Raw genomic sequence first — 11,690 nt, 5'->3', positions numbered from 1 at the left:
CATGGATTGTCGCTTGAAAGTTGCCTTTCTAAGGTGAAATTGGTATTGGTAATGGCTCTGTATATGAGTCCTCCCCTCCTGCTGCACCGGAACCAGCAGTGTTACACCACAGTTCATTCATAAAGTAGCTGGGAAATCTCATAACAGAGTGGATTCATTTGCAGAAATTTATATTTTTATAAGCACTGAATTCCCAGTTAGATGTTAGTAACAGTTACATGACAGTCACTCAGTAAAACATTTCTGCTATGGTTTTAAGAGTGACATCATCCGTTAGTGCTGGTAGACATTAGATCAGATTATAAATGATTAAATTGGGGAGTTTTTCTGTAAATCTCAGGAATCATTTTTATCCAGTAACTTCAGAATAATGAAGTCTTTCTAAAAACGTGAGGTTGTTGAATCCAATCAGCACAATATTCTTACTGAATAATTACTGGAAACGAAAATTTAAATAGCTGAAAATAGTTATAAACTATAGAATAGAATAGAATAGAATAGAATAGAATAGAATAGATCTACTTTTACTGTCAGAGCATCTCCTACTCAGTGCAGACATGTGGGAAAAGAAAATGGGAGGGGAGGGGAGTGGGGATGCACAGTTCTGCGGCAATATACACACATGAATAGTCTCAATTCAAAAAATATAAAATATACAAATATCTGTTGAGGGAAGTCCTTGGATTGGGGGGTGAAACTGTGTTGTCAGTGCATGTGTGAGTTCAGGGTGTGTGGTGGGGCGTGGTCTGCAGCGCAGGGAGGATGCACCTGCACGGCATCCTTAATCACTCCCGCCGAGATAAAAACACGGGGATTCAGGAGTTGGTGTGTTGTGATGTGATGCAAGTCAATAAAATGGCTCAAAACTATGATCCTTGGACCTGTCGTGTCTCATTCACACCACAGGGTGGTTAAGGGCTTTTGGGAAGAAAGTATTTATTTGATAAAAACTAACTTGACAATGGATCTGCCTGCTGTCTGTTGTAATAGTAACTAGTGCCACAGGTCTGTCAGTAAAATGTCGGATCTGTTTCTCCAGAATTTGTATCTCCACTTTCTATTTCCTACATTTTTGTCAGGTTAGAGCGAAATAATTACATTTAGAAATCAAATGTAAAATGACTGTCCCAGCTTTGACTGATGAATATTGAAGCTGGGCAAATGATATGAGAGAGTGGCCCAATCTGATTCAAAGGACTCTTTTCTGTCCTCACATTTTTAAGATGAACATCATGCTCCACACTGACTGTTCATGTTCCTGGGTCCACTGGATTTAAATGGAGAGTCTGCTCTTTATTTACACACTGCTATGGTTACACATGCTGCTGGAGCTCCACTAATGGAGCCTTGGTCTCTATACTCATGCACGTACTTCAGGGTGAACATGCTCAGAGTTGATTGAATTCTGACCAGCTGTTTGCAACTGTGAAGCCTCAGAGTTGTGGATTTCAGAGTTAATCAACTCAGAGTTTATTTTTAATTTCAGAGTTTGTTGAGCATGCTTTTTGGGATAGGCCCAGGTCAACGGGCACAACCCGCATCCTCAACTGTGCACTCAGCCCACAAATGCATTTTCCTTACAAATGTGGTGTCATTTATTGGGAACTCACAAGCTTCCCAGTGGTTTAAGATTTCCAAGAAGCATTGCTACAACAGAGAAATAATCAGCCAAATAAACTTTCTTACTTTCTGGGCTGAGTTTAGCACCTAAAGGTCCAGAACTCATACATAATAAGAGTGGTTGCACAGGCAGAGCAGCCATGGAGTTATTGGAAGGTTATAAAGTATGATAATTGGAAGGTTGATAGTTCGATCCCCAGCTGCTCCAGTCTACATGCCAGAGTATCCCTGGGCAAGATACTGAACACTAAGACGCTCTCCAGTGCATTGATCAGAATATGTGTGGATGTTTTAATATAAAGCACTTTGATGTATAAAAAAGTGTGAGTGTGGGTAAATGAGGCACATTGTATAAAGAGCTTTGTTGTGCTGGTAGAAGAAAGAAGCCATCGATGTCCACTGTGAACGACCATCTTTGAAGAAAGAAGCCATCTACGTCCACTGTGAGCGACCATCTTTGAACAGAGGCAGGGGTTTACGACACCAAATCTCTGCCATCTATAATCCAGTTCTGAGATCCCTTCCCAGACGCCTTAACGCCCACTCACATCCTGGGCCATCTGACCTCAGGAATTCGCATGATAAGGTGGGGCCAGGTTTCACAATGAGCTCACCCGAAACTCTGGCTGATTGGGTCCCACACCCAGTTTCACACCTTGGCCCAGGCGATTAGAGGATCATCAGGGGGTCCTTTTGTCCCTCTGTGGGGGGTCACTCCCACTAGGTTTATATCTGGGACTCTCCACCATTTGACCTTAGAACTGAAGAAGCTTCTCGGATGAGAGGTGAAACGTCTTCAAGCAACTTAAAGAAGTCCAGACGCTTTTCTTTGCAAGCTCCTTTGACTATTATTGTAGGGTCTACCTTACAATATAAAGCACCTTGAGGAGACTGTTTTTGTGATTTGGCACTGTATAAATAACGGTATAAACTGTATAAATAAAACTGAATTGAAAAGTAAACTCTGAATGGTAGAAATCTTCCAAATTTGAAACTGGTAAGCGAAACAATCTAAAATATGCTTATTTATGTTCTCAATCATGCAGATCATGGTCGTTGTGAGTGCATGGGTAAAGAAAAAAGACAATTGAACTTCTCAGTTTACAATGACTACTGAGATTGGCCTGTTGGAGGTTGTCCTTCGACAGGATAGCCCCACTGGGGGCTTAAAATACTTGGGACTCTATTGTTTGTTTGAGAACCCAAGACGCATATTGGATGTTAAATGGGCTGGTTCTTAGATAACTCTTCTCTACTCAATTTGAGCACTCAAAGCACTTTATACAACATATCTCATTCACACATTCATACAAACACTTTTATATACAAATATATATAACATATATAACATTCAAGCACACATTCACACTCTGATGGATGCATTGGGAGAAACTCAGGATTTAGTGTCAGGCAAGTGACTCATACTTGAGCAGCCAGAGATCAAACAACCTTCGGAGCCACAGTCAGACATATCAGAGGGAAATGTCTGCAAGCGCTCAGCTCTAACAAGTGTACCAGTCATTCAGCTATTGTGGTAATTAGTGGGGAAAAAAAGGAGAGGATGCTATCAATTCCAAACCTGAAAGTCTAACCGTATCCAACTATATGAAAATCCACTAAAAATGCGACATCTATTACCTGCAAACAAATGCAACTTCAAGTGCAAGCTCTGTGTCAAAGTACAACCTTGTGACTTTGAACATTGATAGCTGCACCGACTAATTCTGGTTTGGTAGATGCCAGTACATAAAAAACATAGAGTGCTGTATGTGCAGAGGTGTACAGAAATAATTTTACAGAAACTGTATGGGGTGTGGCTGTAGCTCAGCTGCAGAAGGATGTGAAGAGTGAAGAGTTCAGGTGGCAGTGCTAGGAACGTCCAGATGGCACAGCTGGTGCATATTTTGTAATTCTGTCTCTCTTATTTATGCAGTACGGTGCTGTGACCAAAGAGGAGCAGTATGGTGAACAGCAGGCGATGCTGCTAAAGCTACACCGGGCGACGCCCGAAACATTACATTGTACAGTGTGAAGTAATAAAAGAAATACATAACTCAGAACAAGGAGTGTGTGTGCTGGGACACATCTGTGGCCACAGAAAATTTTATTTAGAAGATTTAAAGGTAGAACTTTCTATTACAGCTTGGTAATAAATAGCTAATAGTTGGATAACAAGGGGGAAATAATAGGGTAATAATGTGGTAATTTCAGTAACTGTGGTAGTTTCTGTGTCATAAGCTCGAAACAGAGCTGCAAAATGCAAAACTGTCTGTTTCTATTTAATAGCATATTAATAACCTTGTTTCTTCCCTGTTAAATCCAGAATTGAATTCAAAATCCTGCTCCTCAGGTCTTAAATAATCAGGCCCCATCTTATCTTAATGACCTTGTAGTACCATATCACCCTATTAGAGCACTTTGCTCTCTAACTGCAGGCTTACTTGTTGTTCCTAGTAGAATGGGAGGGAGAGCATTCAGTTTTCAGCTTCCCGTTTGGATTTAGGAGACAGACAATATCTCTGCTTTTAAGATTAGGCTTAAAACTGTCGCCAAAGTGCTTGCTCATAAGGGGTCATATGATTGCTGGGGTTTTTTCTGTATCTATTATTGTAGGATCTATTGTACAATATAAAGTGCCTTGAGACAACTGTTATTGGCACTATATAAATAAAATTGAATTGAAACAAATTGAACTATTACCACTTTATTACCGAGTTGTATTTCCACATTGTTAAACAAAGTTTTTAGGCTTTTATTATCCTAGTATATAAATTTCAGGGTAATATTACTCAACTTTAACCACTGTTGCTACTGTGATATTACTTATATATTACATAGTTATTTCTTTGGTAATTGCATAGTAATAACGTAGAGATTACCACATTATTAACCTTGTCACCCTACTATTACCCCTTTTTTACCGAGTTGTAATAGAAAGTGCTACTGATTTAAAGTATATAAATGTTTTGTTCAACTTTCAAATTAAATTTTCCCAGAAATGCCTTAAACCACAAATACAAAGAACATGTTTTTTTTATTCTGTCAGTTAATAAAACTGTAACTTTTCTTGATTAATCACATGATTTGAGACACAAGTGTAGGATGCACATCTGTGAAATGATCAGATAAATTAACATAAAGTTCCTCAAAACCAGAGTTTTTGGCTGAATTTGACAAAGAATCGAGCTTTTGTTTGATCATTGTGTTTTGAATATGTGCTAAAGGTCACAACTATCCCTATGTCAACAAACTATCAAAAAAAATAAGAGAAAAGAAAACAGGAGACTTTGCCCTTTCTGATGTTCACATCTAACTGGTGACTTCATTTCTTCTGTCCCGGTCTTCTATCTAGGTAGCTGTGTACTCTTAACTACCAATAAGATTACTAATATATGCTCTAAGAGCCAGTAAGGACAAAGCAATCTAGTCAGCTGGGTGTGTTGAGTTGGAGTTTACACTTTGGACCCCAGAAGAGCTGAGAGATTAAGAGCAGACTCTTCAGAAACGGAGACCTCAGAGTAAAATAGATATTTTGTTTGGGTTGCAGTTGTTTTGACAGCTTCTTTGGTGTGCCACTCAAGCAGGAAAATTATGGAGCATTACCCGGATCAGGTAAACATTTTAGTATTTCCATTATATCATAGTTTACAGATTTAAGACAAAGCTGCAGAGGAAGCCTTCAAGAGCTGGAGAGCAAAGTTCACGCTTGAGAGAAAACTGAAAACCTGTATTTAGTGTATATTCTTAAACCAACGATTTAAAAATGTTAATGTTTTAAAAAAAATCACACTGACTTGTGTGGGTTGGTGAATTGTTGGCAGTGAAACAGATGTTCATAGTATCTGAAATCTTTACTGCTGTGTTGTTTTCTCTTATATGTTGCTATTTAACGTCATGACCTCTCTTCAGGGTTGTGATGGCCTTGAGCTGCTTGACTGGCTATTTGATCAAAATAATGGTATTCTCCGTCACGAAGAACCAGAACAACACACTTGGCCAATCCAGGACCCAAATGTGTGTGAGACTGTTATATGACTTCTTTCTCCCACTTCCTTGTCGGTGTTCTCTGTATGTTGTTACCTCACACATAGAGAATAATCGTTCAACTTGATGTTTTCACCCAGCAGATGTTGCAGCCACCCGAACAGCCAAACGATGAATTTCTCAATGCGCTCCTGCGTGGCGGTGATTCTGTGTCAGCCTCTCCGCTCTGGTCACCATCTCCCAGTGACAGTGGGATCAGTGAGGACCCTCCATCAGACCAGATGGACAGTCCTCAGCGCCCTGAAAGCCCACCCGGGGACTCCCATTTCTTTGGTACAAGACCACTAACCAAGGCGGCCCTGGAAGCCAATGTCCCCGCTGACTTCAGTAAGTCGCACATATCCAAAAAGTAAAACATTCACATTGGGACACATTACATACTGGGTTCTAATTCCTAATATCTTTTCATGATTATTGATTAAACGAAACATTATGTTCTCTGGTGTGTTTAATCAAACTGTGGAAATTAAGTCCCAAGTTATATCTTCAAATGACAAATTCTTATGATATCCCTAATACTAAGCAATTAGCTTTATTATAGCAGAGATGAAAGGAGAAAATATTCTCATTTGCTTGAAAAATTGCCATCGGTTATCTACATTTTGCACATTTTTAGATAACCAAGCTCTGATAATATTAGCATTTCATTCTAATGACATTATACTAAATCCAGCCCTTGTGGGAAAGGAATGTTAATGGCACTCAGTGTTTGAAAGTTTTTGTTCCTGAATATGAATCCCAGTTTAAAGAATAGAGTAGGATATCATAGATTATTTGTGACTGTATACAGAAACAGTCAAATGCTAAGACACAGACATTATCGATGCAGACAAAAGAAAGTCAACATGCTCAGCGCCTTGCAGAGTTATCAGTATTTACACAATCGGGCTCCAGAATTGCTGGTCAGAATCCAGCGAGACGAGCACGTCTCCTTGGTCTTTATTTGCATGTGCGCTATCGTTGCTCCTGTGTGTGCAGGTGGCTGGAAGCTTGGCTTTCCAATGGGCAAGGCGAGGATTACACATCCTTCTGATGTGGATACATCACAGCTTTCCTCTAGCTTCCCCCTAACTGTCAAAGATCTGCTATTGTCGGGCACGTCTGAGCCAGTAAGTATCCTGTTGCTCCCTGATAGAGAAGGAGGGGATGGTTGAGGGTTGGGGGAGAGCGTGTCTAATGCATGTTTGTGGATCTTTCATTGCTTTCTTGACTTAAGAGACCTGTTGTTTACCTTTTGTGTGTGAGTGTGCATGTGTACTTTGGTAAAAAAAAGGAAAACAAACAAGTGGATTACTACAGTCCCTGATCTCATGAATTCAGCAAGGGGTAAGGCCTTTGGAATTGCAAATGAAATTTCTATTTTTACTCTTGTTTGTGGGACGCTTTGCTGAATGTGCAGCAACTGATGGTTGTTTTCTGAGCCGGAGAGAAGGAAGACACAAAAGATTTTTATTAGTATTCTACCGAAGATGATTTTTTTTAAACCTTCCCATAACTTTCATTCATTCATACAAAATTTTGGAGATAAAATACCTTCTTAATGTGTGAAGAATTTTATATTATGTGGCATTACTAAATAGCATTTTGTGAAGAGAAAGTTTATTAGGTCAACATATCAGATATTCTCATTTCACACACTCACACAAAAATAAATTAGATTATTAAGTAAAGATCACCATGACCAGAATAATGCGTTAGAGCTTCTGAAACTTAAGTGGATTTCAGTTCACTCCAGGTATTGATCAATCTTCTCAGCCTAGTTTAGTAAGATGAAGGAGAGAGTAGCAGAATGCAACTTGGGTTTTCACACCATAATTACTTTTCCGAAGCCATGAAATGAGACTGATGAAGTTGCCTTGATAGTCTGCACCAATTTAACTGTTTCCTGTGAGGTTCATTGAGCGCACAGTGAAAGAGGTGGCCAGAGAGAAAATTTATTAGTGGTGGTGTTTTAAAAATTAGAATTTGTATTTTCCCACCAGACCCCACAGCCATCCCAAAAGTCCATTCAAGAGCTGGTTCTCAATGAAGATGAGAAGAAGCTTTTAGCAAAGGAGGGAGTCACTCTGCCCACCCAGCTGCCTCTCACAAAGGTAAACGGCTATCAATACCCAAACAATGAGAACAGTTTCCAGCACCTAGAATTTATCATACAGAGGCTCAAAACAGTAATGTTCTTTCCTTTGTCAGTATGAAGAAAGGATTCTTAAGAAAATACGCCGAAAAATTCGCAACAAGCAGTCGGCCCAGGAGAGCAGAAAGAAGAAAAAGGAGTACATCGATGGGCTGGAAAGCAGGTAATATTCAAATTTAGAGTGGGTTGGAATGTTTTAGCATTTTAACTGCAATTCTTACCGATAATAACAGTCTTAGAAACTGATAATCATTTTTCAAAGCATAAATAAGTTTTGATTATTTTGCCATTGTACCCTCCGGGCAGCCTTGTACTCTTGTTACAGGTTAATGTATTTCAGAGAAAGAAACTTAATGGGAAAAAAATCCACACTTTTGGGTTTTTAATGTCAGCTTCTGAGCAGAAAACCTTTTAAGAGTGTGCACTGCAAAATATTTTGGAGTAACGCATTATAGAGCCCATTTGTAAATCGGAGCATTCAACATTCCCCGTACTCCTTCAGATCAATTCATGAATAACAGACGGAGCCTTAAACCGATTTTTGATAGCAAGCTTTCACTGGAGATGAAAACCTTAAAGAGAGAAAAAATTATATTCTTTCAACTTGTTTTTTTTTTCCTTTCTTCCCCTCGTGTATCCCCCTTTAGGATGGTTGCTTGCAGTACACATAACCAAGAGCTACAGAGAAAAGTTTCCCAGCTGGAGAAATGCAACATGTGAGTGATCGGAGACAAAAAATCGATCTCTGTTTTTAATTAATCATTCTGTGATCTCAGGTTAATGTTTGTTATGACATTTCATCTTAGCAAAATAACTACCTTTGGCATTTTCCCCTGCTTTCCTGTTCTCCTCAAACCTTTTTTAATCCTCTTATCACGTCTTCTCTTTGTATTTTCTTTTCCCCATTCCTCCCTACAGGTCACTAATGGAACAGCTGCGCAGGCTGCAGGCCCTGGTCATGAATACAACTAATAAGCCAGCCCAGACTGGGACATGTGTACTGGTACAGACGTCCTCTGTGATAAGATAAATTGTCACTGACACACGTGGCTCTTCATGAAAGAATTCAGTTTCCTAATGCCCAAACACCAAAAATTACTGCTGCTGGATGAGCCATTAAGAAAAGCCAATTTAGACTGGTGCACACTGGGTAATACAGCAAGGGAGAGATACAGTGGCTTAAAGAGAAGCTACTGCATCTAATCACGACACTGGAATAAAGCTCAACACTAGAGGCACTTTTAAAGTGTAACTTTTAATCTATAAATATAACTAAATGCCTTCAAAAAAAAAGATGTAGAACCCCCCCCCCCCCCCTACTTTATCTAACACTCCTTTTTTATCATATTCTCAGGTGCTCGTGCTGTCCTTCTCCCTAATACTGTTCCCAAGCCTCAAGCCCTTATCTGACTCCAAAGTCAGCCAAGGAGACTTCACTCCAGTCAGAAGTGAGTAACCTTCAGCACCAAACAGCTTTGTGTGGCTGCCTGCCAACTAATCCAGCAGCTATATGTCACAGCTGCGGAGTTTGCTAGAACTACATTCTCACACGCTGCTGGAACGGTTCTCACCTGCTGAGCTCCACAGTCGCCTCTACTGTTCTGAGGATTTGCCATCTACTTAAAGTTAGTCGGAAGGCAGAGAGGACCAAGGCCATTTATTGTCACTGCAGTTATTAAGCTCTGCTCTGTGAAGCGGCGCTTGATCTGATTGCTTACCATTAATTATTAGTTTAGTATTGAATGTCAGTTTAATGTTGAATGTGTTTGCAGATACCGACTATGATGTATTTCTTTCAGTTTAATAGGAGACGAGATTAGTGTTTGCAAAGCAGTGAGGTATAATTTCTTAACCTAAGTGGTTTGACGGAACTGAAAAAAAGCAATCATCTTGTGCCTTCCCCGACTGCTCGGGGCTCTGTTACAGGAGTCTTTAACGTGTTTAGGTTTGAATTTTGAATCGTCACAAACTTATGAGAGCACGCAGACGTGAAAATGTACACTTGCCTGCCTTAGTGCATGCCTAGAACAACACAATAAGACCTGACTATAATACTTGTTTTATTCTACGTCTTATTCTCCTACAGTCCAGTCACGGTCCCTGCAGAACCTTCAGGCTTCCCGCGTACTCCATGTCACTGAATCCCCAATCTTCAGAGAGGATGAATCAGAGCCTCTTCACCGGCATTACCCAGAAGACCCGGGATTGGAAGATTTGACCGCACTGATGGAGAAGATGGCAGTAGACCAAGAACAATCCACTTTGGAGTCCATGTCTCTCAACAACAGCCAGGAAGACAAAATTGGTCATTTCCATGTAGATCCAATTACTGGTCACATCGCTACGGTGACCTTGAATCCCCATCGCTCTGCCAGGTTACAGCCACACGCTGATGGTATGTAAGAAAGAAGGGAAGCAAAATTTTCAAATTATCCTACTCCTAATGGTAGAGCAGGGGATTATCAGGGGCTGTTGTTTACACAAAGGGAAATTGGGTTTTAATCATTCCCATTTTGTCTTTAATACTTATGTAGCCTGTATGCTTTTTTTTCTACTTGTGATACTGTTTTATATCAGTGTTTGGATTTGAATCCCTACTGAAATTTCTTTTTCTGTGTATGCCTTGACTTTGATGAAATGCCAGTGTAAATTGCTGTTTGAGAATGTCAAAAAATGTGGTGAATAGAGCCGTGATTGCGTGTATAGTTTTGATCATAATGAATGATTTTTGAAATGTTAAAGAATTTTCAAAGCATGTTTTCTCCGAAGAGTTGATTGCAGTAGTTTGGATTTATTCACGGATTAAACATCGTAAAGTAAAGAAAAATATTAAAATAACACAACAAAATCAGTGGTTTGAATATACTGTGTACTCATTTTTCTGTATTTCCAAGCTTTAATTATTAAAAAGTGAAAACATGTGGTACAACATCTCTGTTGACACATCTGGCTGAAAAAAGAGCGCTGTGGGGTGGATGTCAGTAGTGACATGGTTCACACAGAGGGAGACGGAAAACTGGGACAAAGGTGAGGCAGATGACCTGTTATCTCATTAGTCAGACTTGACATCTTGACTTATTTACTTGTTGAAGCCAGGTTCCAGTTGGTGTCTGTGGCACTCGCCCACCTTCTGTTTTGTCATTGTCAACCTAACAAAAATTGAAAGGTGTTCTTAAGCTTGCTGCCATTTCACCTAGCATTTAGGTCTGACCTGTTCAAGATGACATTTTCTGAGGTCGGCTAGACTTTATTTGAAGGAGCGGCCGGAGATTGAATTCTGGGATTAAATGATCCTCTCCATCCAACACTCTGGTCACCATCTGAATGGATTCGTAAAAGAAAAAAATTTGATTTCCATTAATACACACACACACACGGACATTTGATAACAGAAATCCCTCTTTTGAGATTAATTTACAACATTCATGAGATTACTTGAAGCTCTTGAGAGAATGTCATCACCTGACTAAATCTTCAGTCAGCTGACAACTATCTGGAATTACTCCAGCTTGTTCACCTGACACTGAACATATTACATGAAAGATGAAGGCATAGCTTTCTGTGTGTGTGTCTGCAGACTGGATTCAGCATGTGGGGAATGGCAACTTTGTGGCAATCCATCAAAACGGTTTTGAAATCCATTCTAAACTAAGCTTAAACTAAAATTTGTCAACTGGTTGTGAAAACCTCAATGTTTTTTTGGGTTTTTTGGTTTTTTTTACCAAAGATTGTGTGAAATTGCACACTTTTAATCGCATATTTGAATGATTATAGGATCTTTCCTGTTGCTATGGCAGCTGTCTTTTTCAGCCTGACTTTAAGTGTGGCTTTTCAGAGCAGCAATAAACACTTTGCCTTCAAACATGGTCAGATGGCACAGTATCTGGCCTAG

At 39.7% G+C, this 11,690-nt stretch overlaps 1 protein-coding gene across 1 annotated transcript; it reads left to right on the top strand.

The window, feature by feature from the left end:
* Nucleotides 1-5,211: 5,211 nt before the first annotated feature.
* creb3l3a (cAMP responsive element binding protein 3-like 3a) lies at nucleotides 5,212-10,201 on the top strand. Its single transcript, XM_005727275.1, has 10 exons — nucleotides 5,212-5,232; nucleotides 5,530-5,634; nucleotides 5,748-5,991; nucleotides 6,643-6,773; nucleotides 7,647-7,757; nucleotides 7,855-7,961; nucleotides 8,446-8,514; nucleotides 8,717-8,801; nucleotides 9,153-9,246; nucleotides 9,885-10,201. The coding sequence occupies exons 1-10, from the start codon at nucleotides 5,212-5,214 to the stop codon at nucleotides 10,199-10,201; spliced, it is 1,284 nt and encodes a 427-aa protein (XP_005727332.1).
* Nucleotides 10,202-11,690: the final 1,489 nt, after the last annotated feature.

This window comes from Pundamilia nyererei, unplaced genomic scaffold, assembly GCF_000239375.1.
Source record: "Pundamilia nyererei isolate P.nyererei 1_Seehausen unplaced genomic scaffold, PunNye1.0 scaffold00023, whole genome shotgun sequence".
NCBI classification, from domain to species: Eukaryota; Metazoa; Chordata; class Actinopteri; order Cichliformes; family Cichlidae; genus Pundamilia; species Pundamilia nyererei.
This window is presented reverse-complemented; position numbering and strand designations above follow the sequence as displayed.